This window comes from Macaca fascicularis, chromosome 5 (genome assembly GCF_037993035.2).
Source record: "Macaca fascicularis isolate 582-1 chromosome 5, T2T-MFA8v1.1".
Lineage (NCBI taxonomy): Eukaryota > Metazoa > Chordata > Mammalia > Primates > Cercopithecidae > Macaca > Macaca fascicularis.
Window position 1 is genome coordinate 153,038,211 of NC_088379.1, and position 12,904 is coordinate 153,051,114.

The 12,904-nt window shown below is 42.2% G+C and overlaps 1 protein-coding gene across 8 annotated transcripts in view; it reads right to left on the reverse strand.

The window, feature by feature from the left end:
• NR3C2 (nuclear receptor subfamily 3 group C member 2) overlaps positions 1 to 12,904 on the reverse strand; it is a 365,999-nt gene that overhangs the window by 66,361 nt on the left and 286,734 nt on the right. For all 8 annotated transcript variants that reach the window (XM_074040565.1, XM_015450892.3, XM_015450891.4 and 5 more), the window contains exons 5-6: positions 12,412 to 12,762; positions 9,860 to 10,004 (exon numbers count right to left, since the gene is read on the reverse strand). In XM_074040565.1, coding sequence (XP_073896666.1) covers positions 9,860 to 10,004; positions 12,412 to 12,762 — 496 coding nt within the window. The remainder of the gene's footprint in view (positions 1 to 9,859; positions 10,005 to 12,411; positions 12,763 to 12,904) is intronic.

The window sequence follows — 12,904 nt, forward strand, 5'->3', positions numbered from 1 at the left end:
TCCCTTAATCTTCTGCCAGGATGGGAAGCTTCCTGAGGCCTCCCCAGATGCAGATGCCGGTGCTATGCCTCCTGTGCAGTCTGTAGAACCATGAGCCAATTAAATCTCCTTTCTTTATAAATTTCCCAGTCTCAGGTATTTCTTTACAGCAATGCAAGAACAGCCTAATACAGATGATCAGGCAAAATCTGTCTGAACAAAAAATATTTAGAGCTGAGACAAGGAGGCTCAAAAGAGCCATCTTCCTGCACAGAGAACAGATATCAAGTTAAGAACGAGTTTGGATCCTCGATGCAGCAAAAGGAGGCCAATGTGGCTAACCAAGGGCACTAGTAAAGCTCTTGAGGAAATTCACTGAAACGACATATTATTTTAAGTACCATTTTTGCTGTTGCCATATACAAGTATCAGGGATGGGATCCAAGCCCTGCTCTCTAGCAGCACTGCAGGCAGGACTGTTTCACAATGCCGCATCCACTTTTTCTGCTATGTCACCCACCTATACCTACCATTGGACTGTAGGCCCCATGAAGGAAGGGAATCTTATTTTGTTTACTGTTGCATTCCCACTGCCTAAAACAGGGCTTAGTACACTGAAGTTGCTCAATAAGTATCTGCCAAATGAAAGGACAATAAATATCACTTATTTCCTTCTCCCACAAGTAGTCTAAAATGAGAAGCAGGGTTTTATAAAAACGAAACAAAACAGAAGAAAAACAACAGGCTGGGCGCGGTGGCTCATGCCCGTAATCCCAGCACTTTGGGAGGCCGAGGTGGGTGGATCACCTCAGGTCAGGAGTTTGAGACCAGCCTGACCAACATGGGAAAACCCGATCTCTACTAAAAAAAATACAAAATTAACCAGGCATGGTGGCACACGCCTGTAGTCCCAGTTACTTGGGAGGCTGAGGCAGGAGAATCCCCTTGAACCCGGGAGGCGGAGGTTGTGGTAAGCCGAGATCGCACCGTTGCACTCCAGCCAGTCCAGCCAGGGCAACGAGAGCGAAACTGTTTCAAAAAAAAAAAAAAAAAAAAGACAACTGAAGAACTGAGTTAGGAAGTGTCCCCTCAGTTCTCATCTTAAGTTAATACTCCCCTCTTAGGTGTTTTCCCCTTTCTCAGGTACAGGCAGTCACTATCTTCTGCGTGCTCAGTATTGGAACTTCTCTTATTATGATGTAACTCAGAAGTACCATTGCAGCAGGTTATCCATTTCTTCTAGAACTTCCCTCCTCTCACTTCCTCTGTTAAAATGTCTGGAAATGACTTTTCTTTTCTTTCTTTCTTTTTTCTTTTTGAGACAGGGTCTTGCTCTGTCGCCCAGGCTGGGGTGCAGTGGTGCAATCATGGCTCACTACAACCTTGAACTCCTTCCTGGTTGCTCAAGTGATCCTCCCACCTCAGCCTCCCAAGTAGCTGGCACCACAGGTGTACCCTACTGTGTCTAGCTAATTATTTGTAGAGACATGGTCTTTGTTGCCCAGGCTGGACTTGAACTCCTGGACTCAAGCAATCCTCCTGCCTCAGCTTCCCAAAGTGCTGGGATTACAGGTGTGAGGTGCCATGCCTGGCTAGAAGTGGCTTTCTTCTCCAACTCTAATCCCTATCACTATGATAGACTGACAAAAAGGAATAAATACTATTTTAAAAAGAAGTAGGGGAAAGGAGGGAAGGAAATCATTCTGGTTTTGGGGACTTGTATCTACCTCTCCTCTTTCCCTGTATATAACTAAATGACTGTTCTTGTTTATAGCTTATAAAACCTCCTCCAGCCCCATTGTCCCTTCCCCTTTCACTCTGTCTAGCCTCCTTCAGGTGGGAATATGGCCTCTAAACACTGCTTTTGTGTAAAAACACAATTTCCATTCTAGAGTGCTTCTGTCCTTTGCAGATAAGGATCAACGATTTTCTACTTATGACGTTGCTTTTCTTTATTCAAGAGTCTTGAGCTCCACTGTCTCCAAGGGCCAGGTAGGAATGAAGAGAACCAGATGCAAAATAGGCAGTGGCAGTGTTACAGTAGGTAGTCAGGCAGACATGAGCAGGGCAGGAGAGGTCCCTCTTACTGCCATCAACAATGTCAGGTGACCCTCAGGTCAGGCAGTTGTTATACTGTTTCTCTAAAATAATAAGTGGTGTCAGCCAGTGCCAGGGAAAGGCAGTCTCCTAATAGATAGAAAAACCTGAAACTGGTGATAAGCAGCTTCCTGATAAGATCTCAGGAGTTGGGTGAGTGGGCTCAAGCATGCGCATGAAGAGGCAAAATGGCGGAGTTCAGCTGGTATGACCTTCTAGGAATTCTGGACTGGTAAGGGAGGAACACCTCAAGTGAGCATGCATAGAACTCCAGTAAACACATTGCACATGCTCCCTCTGAAATGCTGGCAGGCCACCCCGCATGCGGACAGCTCACCCCAAGGGAAGAATCAGGGGAGAAGGGACGCAATCTCCCAGAAAGCATGCCAACGTATATGACCCCAAGTCAAAGATCAAACTGCACACATGATCTCCCAAGTCACATGCTTCACCCTCTTCCAAGGTTACTTTACTTCCTTTCATTCCTGCTCAAAGCTTTTTAATAAACTTTCACTCCTGCTGTGTAACATTCGCCTCAGTCTCTCCTTCTGCTCCTCAGTCAAATTCTTTCTTCTGAGGAGGCAAGAATTAAGGTTGCTGCAGGCCCAGACAGATTCCCCGCTGGGAACAGTGCGGCCACGGCGAGGCCGGCAGTACGTGTGCCACCTGCAGGGGGCGCTGCTTTCATGGTCAGGCCGTGGGCTGCAGGCTTTGGCCCTCTAGCTGCTGGTGCGAGGTCTGGTTTTTCATAGGGTCCAACGGAAAAATAAGGCATGGAAGGAAGACTTGTTTCCTTCTTTTGAACTTCATTCCCTCATACTTACCCAGAAATTAAAAAAACAATGGAAATCTCAGGAGTAGGTTTCTCAGTGGAAGGAAAAGGGGTGTATGGGGCAGTGGGAGGTGGAAGAACGAGAGAGAAGGGGAAAAGGAAGGAGGGGAGTAACAGAAGGGAAAGGAAAGGAAGGAGCAGGGAGAAGTGAGAAGAAAAGGGAGGAGGGTCAGACACTGGAAGCTGCAGAAATCACACAACAGTTTCCCAGTGAGCCAAGGAGAAGTAAGAAATCCTAACTTGAAAGGAGGAGAAGGGGAAGTGGGCTGGGGAGAGAGAAGGAAGAACAAAACCAGCCATTGAAGGAGGAGCTGATCAGGTTCATCCTACATCCCTGACTCCTCTCATCAGAACTCCTGTCCCCCAACTATCACTGGCCCTGACCCTGCTGGGGTGAGGGTCCAGGCACAGAAGTCACCTCCAGTGGCTCAGGAAGATCCACCACTCCCTGTGGGAAGGGACGCTGGGGGCTCGCCATACCTCCGACCCCCTCCTGGCCTCCATGAGGATCCTCTGATCCCAGCTTCCACCACGGTGGGACAGACTTTGGAACACACAACCCATTGGGAAGCCAGGCCTCGTGGAGCTTCAGAATGTTAGGTACAGAGGGACCTCATTGGCAATGTAATGCTGGCAGGATGGCCCGGGGAGAACCCTCACTGAGGACAACTGGACTATGCCAGCACACTAACCCAGCGACGGGGGACACAAAGAAACAGGTAGCACCCCATGAAAACATGAGAAGAAGTACCCGATGGCAACTGAGTTGTGTACTCATCTAATGGAGCTGCCCTCACACAACTAGTGCTTCAGACGCAGGATGGTGTGGGTGGAAGTCACCTTCCTCCTGGAGAGGTACGTGAAGTGCCACTAAGACTTCAACCCTCTCTCACTCTCGCCAACAGTCTGTGAACCAAAACAATCCAAAGTTCAGACGCTGAGGACAGTAAAAGATCATCAAAAACATTTTTTACTGGGCTACTACTTAAGGTAGTATAAGCAAGTCTTTAATATATGTTTAATTTTAAAATATCAGCCAAGATGTAAAAGAGTAATACTGAACCTTCATTTCAGAACTTATAAAGAAAAATGAAAAAAAAAAAGTCATTACAGGCTTCAGTGGGAGTTTTAATATGTGTAGTGAATTGATAAGAAATTTGAATACTTGCAGCGATCTGTAGCAATATATGATAAGCTATTTCAAGGTAAAATTGAATAATTAATCATTTAATACATATTTGAAAAGTTTTGAGTTTATAATAAGAAAAGTTCTATGTTAATTTAAAGTATTAACTAATATCTTCACCCCAATGTTTAATAAAAAATTAGAAAGAATGTTTCCTTTATTATTCCCTATTTCCCACCTTTCCTCCATCTCCAGTGATGCTAATACCAGAGAATAAGATCTTTGGGAACTTTCAGATCTGTGTCACAGTTGAAGGTAAACCCAAAGTTTTGTTCCTCTGTTTTAAATATTGCAATGCCGGCCGGGCGCGGTGGCTCAAGCCTGTAATCCCAGCACTTTGGGAGGCCGAGACGGGCGGATCACGAGGCCAGGAGATCGAGAGACGATCCCGGCTAACACGGTGAAACCCCGTCTCTACTAAAAAATACAAAAAAAAACTAGCCGGGCGAGGTGGCGGGCGCCTGTAGTCCCAGCTACTCGGGAGGCTGAGGCAGGAGAATGGCGTGAACCCGGGAGGCGGAGCTTGCAGTGAGCTGAGATCCGGCCACTGCACTCCAGCCTGGGTGACAGAGCAAGACTCCGTCTCAAAAAAAAAAAAAAAAAAAAATATTGCAATGCCTCTGTTCAGGAAGGCCATGCATCCCACTTCATCATAAACTTCATCCTCATAATTAGAAATGTAAACTTAGGAAGCCCCTTTCAGACTGATTAATAGATTGTTTGGTTCATTTGTTCAATAATTCATTTATTCAGCAAATATTTATGGAGTACCTACTATGATTCAGGCACAATGCCAGCTGCTAGAGATTCAAAAATGATTAAGACAGAGTGTATGACTTCAATGAGGTGTGCCAGTGAAATAAGGCAGAGATACACGCACCTAAGAGCTGGCAACACCAGGTGGGAGGTGGTGTAAACAGCCAAGGGTTGGTGGGAGAGCAAGCGAGGACCACATCGGTGTACTCTGCTGTCAAGTGAGCTGCATCACTACTGCTTTACACAAAATGCCAGACTGCTGCCTTTGCCGTTGTGGAAGGGTCCGAAAGCACAGGTAATGACTCAGGGAAAGCATAGAACATGTTCAGAAGATATGCATGTATAAGGCATTGGCAGGCAATGCGTGAGGCATGCTTTGAGTTTTCTAGGTCACACCTCACTGGGATCACAAAAACATAAAACATGATAGGGTAGTCGCATCTCCTTTCTTAAAGTCCTCTCTTTCCTTGAGATCCATGTCACGATATTCCTCTTTTAACATACTACTTCCAAAATGAGTTCAAAATTTTTAACTTTAGCCAGGACACCTCTTTAGTTTCTGACCTGTAGAAATAACTGCCTATGTAATGTCTTCTTGGATAATTTTTCAAAGGCAAGTCAATCTTACCCTTAAAATTGGTCCCAGGCTCTCCCTTCCCCTGCCCTTCCAAACCTGAGTCTTCTTCCCTTATTCCCCATCCCAGTGAGGGGCACCAAATCTTTCCTGGCACTTATGGCAGAGGCTTGGAAGTCTTCCTAGACAGCTAATTCTTCCCCCACTCCAGTCCTTGCCAGTATCCAACCACTAGCAATTCTTGTTGATTTCACCTTACACTATCACCTGAATTCCCATCACAAGATCTGGTTTCCCAAGATCTGCTCTGATTCACTTCTAACCCATTTTCCATTCTGCATTCAGAGGGATCTTTTCAGGAAGCAAATCTGGAAATGCCACCCCATCACTTAGAATAATTCAATGGCTGTTCCACTGCTCTTAAAATAAAGAGCCAAGTCTCTGATGTGGCCTCTGAAACCCACAGGACCTGGCCTTAGGCTCCCCTCCAGCCACATGGTCTTGCATGGAAGGCCCATGTTCCTTCCTGTCACTTGGCCTTTGCACATGCTGGTCTCTCAGGCTAGATCAACTTTCCTCCTCATATACTTCCTTCACCTGGGGAACACCAGTTTAATCATTCCCAGGGAAGACTTTCCTGACTAGATCAATCTCTCCCATTAACTGCTCTCAGAGCACTTTTCCTTTCAATACTTATCGCAATTATATTTTACTTACAAAACTCAGTATTTCTGTCTCTCTACATCAGTCATACATCAGTAGACTGTATGTTCTATGAGAGAGGGATTTTTTTCTCTCACTATTCTAAAACTACTGCTTAGAATACTGACAACAGTTAATAAATATTCCTGGAATAAATGCAAGATGAAGCATGTATACGTATGCATTCGGGCATGCTCTGTAACTTACTGATTTCCCTAAAAGATACAGGGTCTATCATGGTACCCAGTGACGGAGCTGCCACATCGAGCTCTCTTTTTGATGCAATTTGACCAAAAGGCTTTATATAATTTCCAATTGTTTCCCCAGAGTAGTATCCACCCTAGCCCCTTGAAAAACACAGCTTTGCTCTGTTCTTTCTAGTTGATAGGAAGAAACCCTACAGAAGTCTGGGTTGGGTTGAGGTCAAAAGTTTTAAGAACAGAGAGCAAAATGTCCATTCTAATGGAATTACATCAATAACACTTAACTACTTTTAATATTAGAAAGCATTTATCTTTTGTTGTTTCCATTTTATCTGTATCAATATCCTCTAGAATAGACAAATACACAAAGCTTACATGACCTTTTTTTTTTTGTTTGTTTCTTATTTATTTCCAAACCCCTTTAAGTACATTATTCCCAGTCTGCAAATATAAGGTGCTTTCCCCTAAGTTCTATTTATGAAAAAACATTCTTACAATTCTGTAATTGTTTGGAGCCCTTTATATTCAGATATTTATAAACAATTAAAAAGTAATAAGTGACACCCAAGAAAAGGCAACAAAAGAAGAGATTTTGACTTCACTGCACTTATGAATGTTTGTGCATCAAAGGACACTTTCAACAGAGTAAAAAGGCAAGTCACAGGTTGAGAGACATATTTACAAATCATGCCTCTGATAAGGGTTTAATATCCATAATACATAAAGAACTCCTACAACTCAAGTACAAAAAGACATATAATCCAATTAAAAAATGGGTAAAGAACTTACATGAACAGTTCTACAGAGAAGATATACAAATGGCCCATAAGCATATGAAAACATGTCCAACATCATTAGCTATTAGGGAAATGCAAATTAAAACTACAGTGAGATACCACGTCATGCCTACTGGGATGGCTAGTTAATAAAAAGAAAAAAGTGCTGGCAAGGATGTGGAGAAATTAGAACCCTTGCACATTGCTGGTGGGAATGCAAAATGGTGCAACTGCTGTGGAAAAAGAGTGTGGTGTCTCCTTAAAAAGTTAAACACAGAGGTACCATATGCCCAGGGATTCCAATTCTAGGTACCGAAATAACTGAAAGCAGCATCTCAAAGATATATTTGTATACCCATATTCAGTGCAACGTTATTCATAACAGTCAAAGGTGGAAACAACCAAACTGCCCATTAACAGATGATTGGATAAAATATTTGCTGTAGTCATGTTCTATAAAGTCACAGCAGCAAACACTGAATTAGCAAATGTACAACTATCCGTCCTATAGGGGAAGTCTGGGGTAATGGTCCTTACAACCTCTGGTCACATTTCATCAACTGATCTATACCTAATTTTGTTTCATATGTATTTCTGTTTAAAGACATCTTACTTAACATATATTCCTGGTTTGTTAACATTGAACTACAGCCAGCAGAACCATAACTTATGCTTCAGTAATGATTATCTGATACACCTATTTTCTCTGTGAGGCACATCATAGCTTTCTTGAGCTGAACAACACTAGCTAGCCCTTCAGTACTACGTCTAGCGGCCAGCCATCTTAAACGGTGAAATCACCAAAAGGCATAAAAATGCAAAACATGTGGCACTAACTAGACTGTGAAAAGGATGAGTGTATAGCATGAAAGCTGAAACAAGATGCTGGAGTGGCCGCTTGTGTGAGCTCAGCTGCAATGTGCTCTCTTGGCAACTCAAATTCCTTGTTGCTCTGCATTTGTCTGTGAATGACCATGAAAATCCTGTGAGTATTGACTTTGAGATTATAAATAAATGCATTCAGTAAGCAAATAATAGTTGCAAAAAAATGCAACTACAGAATCCACTAATGAGGACTGACTTGATATACCTATGTTGGAATATTATTCTGCCATAAAAAGGAATGGAATTCTGAAACATACTAAATATGGATGAACATTGAAAACATTAGGCTAAGCGAAATGAGCCAGGCACAAAAGGACAAATATTGTATGATTCCACTTACATTAAATATACAGAATAGGCAAATTCATAGACTAGAGGTTACCAGAGGTTTATGGGAGGGGATAATGGGGACTGATTGTTGAATGGGTTTAGAGTTTGTTTGGGATGATGAAAAAGTATTGGATATAGATAGTGGTGATGGTTGCACAACAATGTGAATGTAATTAATGCTACTGAGTTGTATGCTTAAAAATGAAAAATTTTATGTTATATGCATTTTATGACAAAAATTAATAGATGTATTAATAAGATTAAATGGGTTGTTTTAATCTTCTGTTAAAATCAAATGTTGAAACACTGATGGCATTAATAGAGATTCCTATTTACTCACATGTCCTTTTAAAAGAAGAACTCTCTTTAATATGTTTTTCCTTCTGGTTTATAGAACATATTTTAAAACGGGCTTACTATTCAATAATATCAGTTGATTATTGAGGAATACAAGTTAATTAAATTGTGCATGTCAGTTGTTTGGCTTTACTTCGTGCTTTTGGTGAAAACTGATGCAGTACTAGAATTATTCTTTTTGATAAATTGCCAAAAGAAGGCCACCTCGAGAACCAACAACTGATGTTTCTAATTTATGTTTGGAATAAAATTGTCTTTGCAGTATATCACATGTGGGCAAACTGGTCCTCTTAGGTAAATTACTACTGGTACTATTGCGGTATGTTGGCATTATCTGTCTCTACTTTTCATCTTTTGCATTACTTTTCTTGCTTTTATCACCAACCTATTTCTCATCTGCCTCCCCTACTGAAACCCCTATTTTCCTATCGCTAGAGAGAGCCATCTGTTAGACTATGGCTGTAGTTACTATCATAATTCAAATATTCCCTTTTAAGTATTTCTTGACCCAACAATTACAAAGAAGCACTGCTAGATATAAACATAAATAAAATGTGCTAATGAGGAATGCAAACAGTATTAAAACGTAAACTTAAAATAGGAAGGAATCTGTGGCCAAAGAAAAACCGATTACAATTCTTTCAGTCTTTAAAATGCACCATAAAACTAAAAATGTTTCGCTACAGAATAACAGTTTGGCTTCTTTTATGATGGCAAAGAAGGGTAATTACGATTGTCATGAAAACACATTGAGCAGCTGTATACTGTTAACAAAAGAACCATTATATGATGCTCGTAAAAGCTGGCACTTTATACATTCACATTTCCTAGAAATTAGATCGTCTTCCCAATTGGAGTCGATACCAAAAGAAACTGTTTTCTATTAACTGTGGCTTTGTACCAGTCAATTTTCAGAGCCAACTGGATCATCTTTCTTTTGGGATATATCCCACATATTATTATGTGGAATTTATATAAACTGATTTATATATACTCAGAAGTGTACAGTGTAATGTTGCAAAGAGTAATTTTTAAGTTCCTAGAGATCTGTAAATTTTTAACGTTAAAAAATGCCAGTTCAGTAGATTCTTTCACCAACGTATACCTGTTTAGAAATTATTGAAAGAAAGCATAATGAATAACTGCAGTTTATTTTATGAAGGCTAATTAATAGGTACTTACTCATTAAAGACTAGGTCTGGTGCAAAATAGAGAAATTGGCTGTTCGTATGTTTGTACGATCTCCAGCTCAAGGCAAATGATGATAGACACATCCAAGAATACTGGATTAGGGTAATTTGGTCCTCAAGAGGCAAGTTTTTAAATCCTGAAGAACAAAACAATTAATCACAGAAATACACTTAGCATTTAAGTACATTCCAGGAAGATGCTTCTTAAGTCAGCCCCAAACAGCCACCTTTCTTTCACTTTTCTCTTCCCTAATAGACTCAGATCAATTCAACAGTCATTTACGGAGCTCCTACCACAGGCCCAGTCCTGTTCCACATTTCACTTTAAATTCATCCTAAATTCCAGATGAGGGTAAACCGCCAGGGCAAATTAAAATTGCAAAGTTCAGTGAGTTTCAGTATTTCAGTATGGATGACAGCCTAAAACCCTTGGTTAGATTGAGAGAATTTGTATTAACCTGCAAAACTTGCTTTGTCCCACCCACAATTAATAACACTAAAATAAAGGGTAATCTAATAACTGTCAACCCCTGTGTGTCTGCAATAATGGTGGGAGATTTCATTCTTCATGAATTTGTGGTGCTTAAAAAATGAGCATGTGGTGCCTCCTATGGTCCAGGTTAATATCAGACTTTGATAAAGTTCTATGGTAGAACATGTTTCCTTGGCACCTGTCCTCCTTGCCTGACAGACTCAAGCTCTTCTTTTGTTCTTTTATTTATTTATTTTTTAAGATGCAGTCTCACTCTGTCGCCCAGGCTGGAGTGCAGTGGCATGATATTGGCTCACTGCAACCCAGGTTTCAAGCGATTCTCCTGCCTCAGGCTCACAAGTAGCTGGGGTTACAGGTGCCTGCCAGGACGCCCAACTAAATTTTGTATATATATATATTTTTTTGAGATGGAGTGTCGCTCTGTCGCCCAGGCTGGAGTGCAGTGGCACGATCTCGGCTCATTGCAAGCTCCGCCTCCCAGGTTCACGCCATTCTCCTGCCTCAGCCTCCCGAGTAGTATTTTTAGTAGAGATGGGTTTTCACGATGGTGGCAAGGCTGGTCTTGAATTCCTGACCTCAAGTGATCTGCCTGCCTCGGCCTCCCAAAGTGCTGGGATGACAGGCATGGGCCATTGTACCGGGCCTTCTTTTGTTGTTTTATTACTGCCCTGTCTCCAGGGGCATCATGTTATTTTTCTGCCTGTGGAGTTGCACTGGGTAAGCTCCTCTTCAAAGAATCAGTCAGTGGAGCTTTCCCCAACTGTTACAGCTGCTGTCTGACCACAGGTAATCTAAGAAACTGCTTTAGATTAATAAACTGGGACAATGGAATGGCAATTTCTAAGTGATGTTTCCGTAGATTTAGAGGGGCCTTATCAATTAAATCTCATGAAACAAAAAAAATGACTAAAATAGGAATTCCAGGGATAATTTAAAGGGTGCTAGGGGCAAGGTGATTTTTTTTCAGACAGAAGAGTCATTCCAGGTCTCTGACAACTTACTTGCTAGGCCTTGGCTTACTTGGTCTATGCTTAGATTAACATTAGTTATGAGCTGCTAATAATGTGCTCACCTTGTGATTTCATGAACAGAATGTATTTTATCTTATTAATATTTTTGTATGACATTTTCCATTTTGATCAACATAAGAAGTGCATATGTCATTTTTTTTTAATTTTTAATTTTTATCTTATTTTTGAGGTAGAGTCTCACTCTGTTGCCCCGGCTGGAGTGCAGTGGTGGGATCTCGGTTCACTCACTGCAGCCTCTGCCGCCTGGGTTCAAGCGATTCTCCTGCCTCAGCCTCCTGAGTAGCTGGGATTACAGGCACCTGCCACCACGCAGGGCTAAATTTTTTATTTTTAGTAGAAACGGAGTTTCACTATCTTGGCCAGGCTGGTCTTGAACTCCTGACCTCGTGACCTTGAACTCCTGCCTCAGTGAGACACCACCTTTGCCTTTCAAAGTGCTGGGATTACAGGCATGAGCCACTGCTCCCAGCTGTATCTGTCATTTCAACAATAAAATCCTTAATCCTGCATTCTCAGAAGAAATGTGCACATTAACCATATTTTTCCTATATACTTGATCAATTTGCTATCAATTACAAAACTCTGATATCAGGATTTCATAGAAAGCTAACTCCTGCCGGGCGCGGTGGCTCACGCTTGTAATCCCAGCACTTTGGGAGGCCGAGGCAGGTGGATCACCTGAGGTCGGGAGTTCAAGACCAGCCTGACCAACATGGAGAAACCCCATCTCTACTAAAAATACAAAATTAGCCGGGGTGGTGGCACATGCCTGTAATCCCAGCTACTCGGGAGGCTGAGGCAGGAGAATCGCTTGAACCTGGGAGGCGGAGGTTGTGGTGAGCCGAGATAGCGCCATTGCACTCCAGCCTGGGCAAAAAGAGCGAAACTCTGTCTCCAGAAAAAAAAAAAAAAAAAAAAAAAAAAAAAGCTAACTCCTACTGCATGCTTGGAGATGGCGAAGTCAGTTGCCCAGACTTGTTAAGTTCAGGATGCAGCACGTGAAAGGAGAGGCAATCCTACCTGGAAGTACCTTTGCCCACTTCACGACTTGGATCATCTGTTTGCCTGCTAAGCGGTTGAGCGTGGAGAGCAGATTTTCGGCCGTATCTGGTTTTGAGCTGTCATAGCCTGCATACACAATTTCGGGTTCAATGTTTTCAAGGACCATAACGGGGGAAGGTGTGAGTGCTCGTGAGATGGTGGAGAGCTGAGGAACCAGTGCTGTGTTGACGGAGGGTTCTTTTGCAGGAGCGATGTACGTTGTCCCTTCCTCTGGGCTTTGCGGGGGTGGGGGTGGGGGTGGGGGCTGCTGCTGCTGTGGCTGCTCCTCGTGAATCCCTTTTAACTTTCCCAACTTCTTTGACTTTCGTGCTATAAGAAACCGTAAATGATAAGGCCTAATTAAAATTATGTTTGAAATATACTGACTCACATTGCTTAAAGCACAGTTTTCCTCTAAATAGGTCTTGTTATGTCAATGGGAACATGATCGTTTATTCCACTAAGAGAAAAT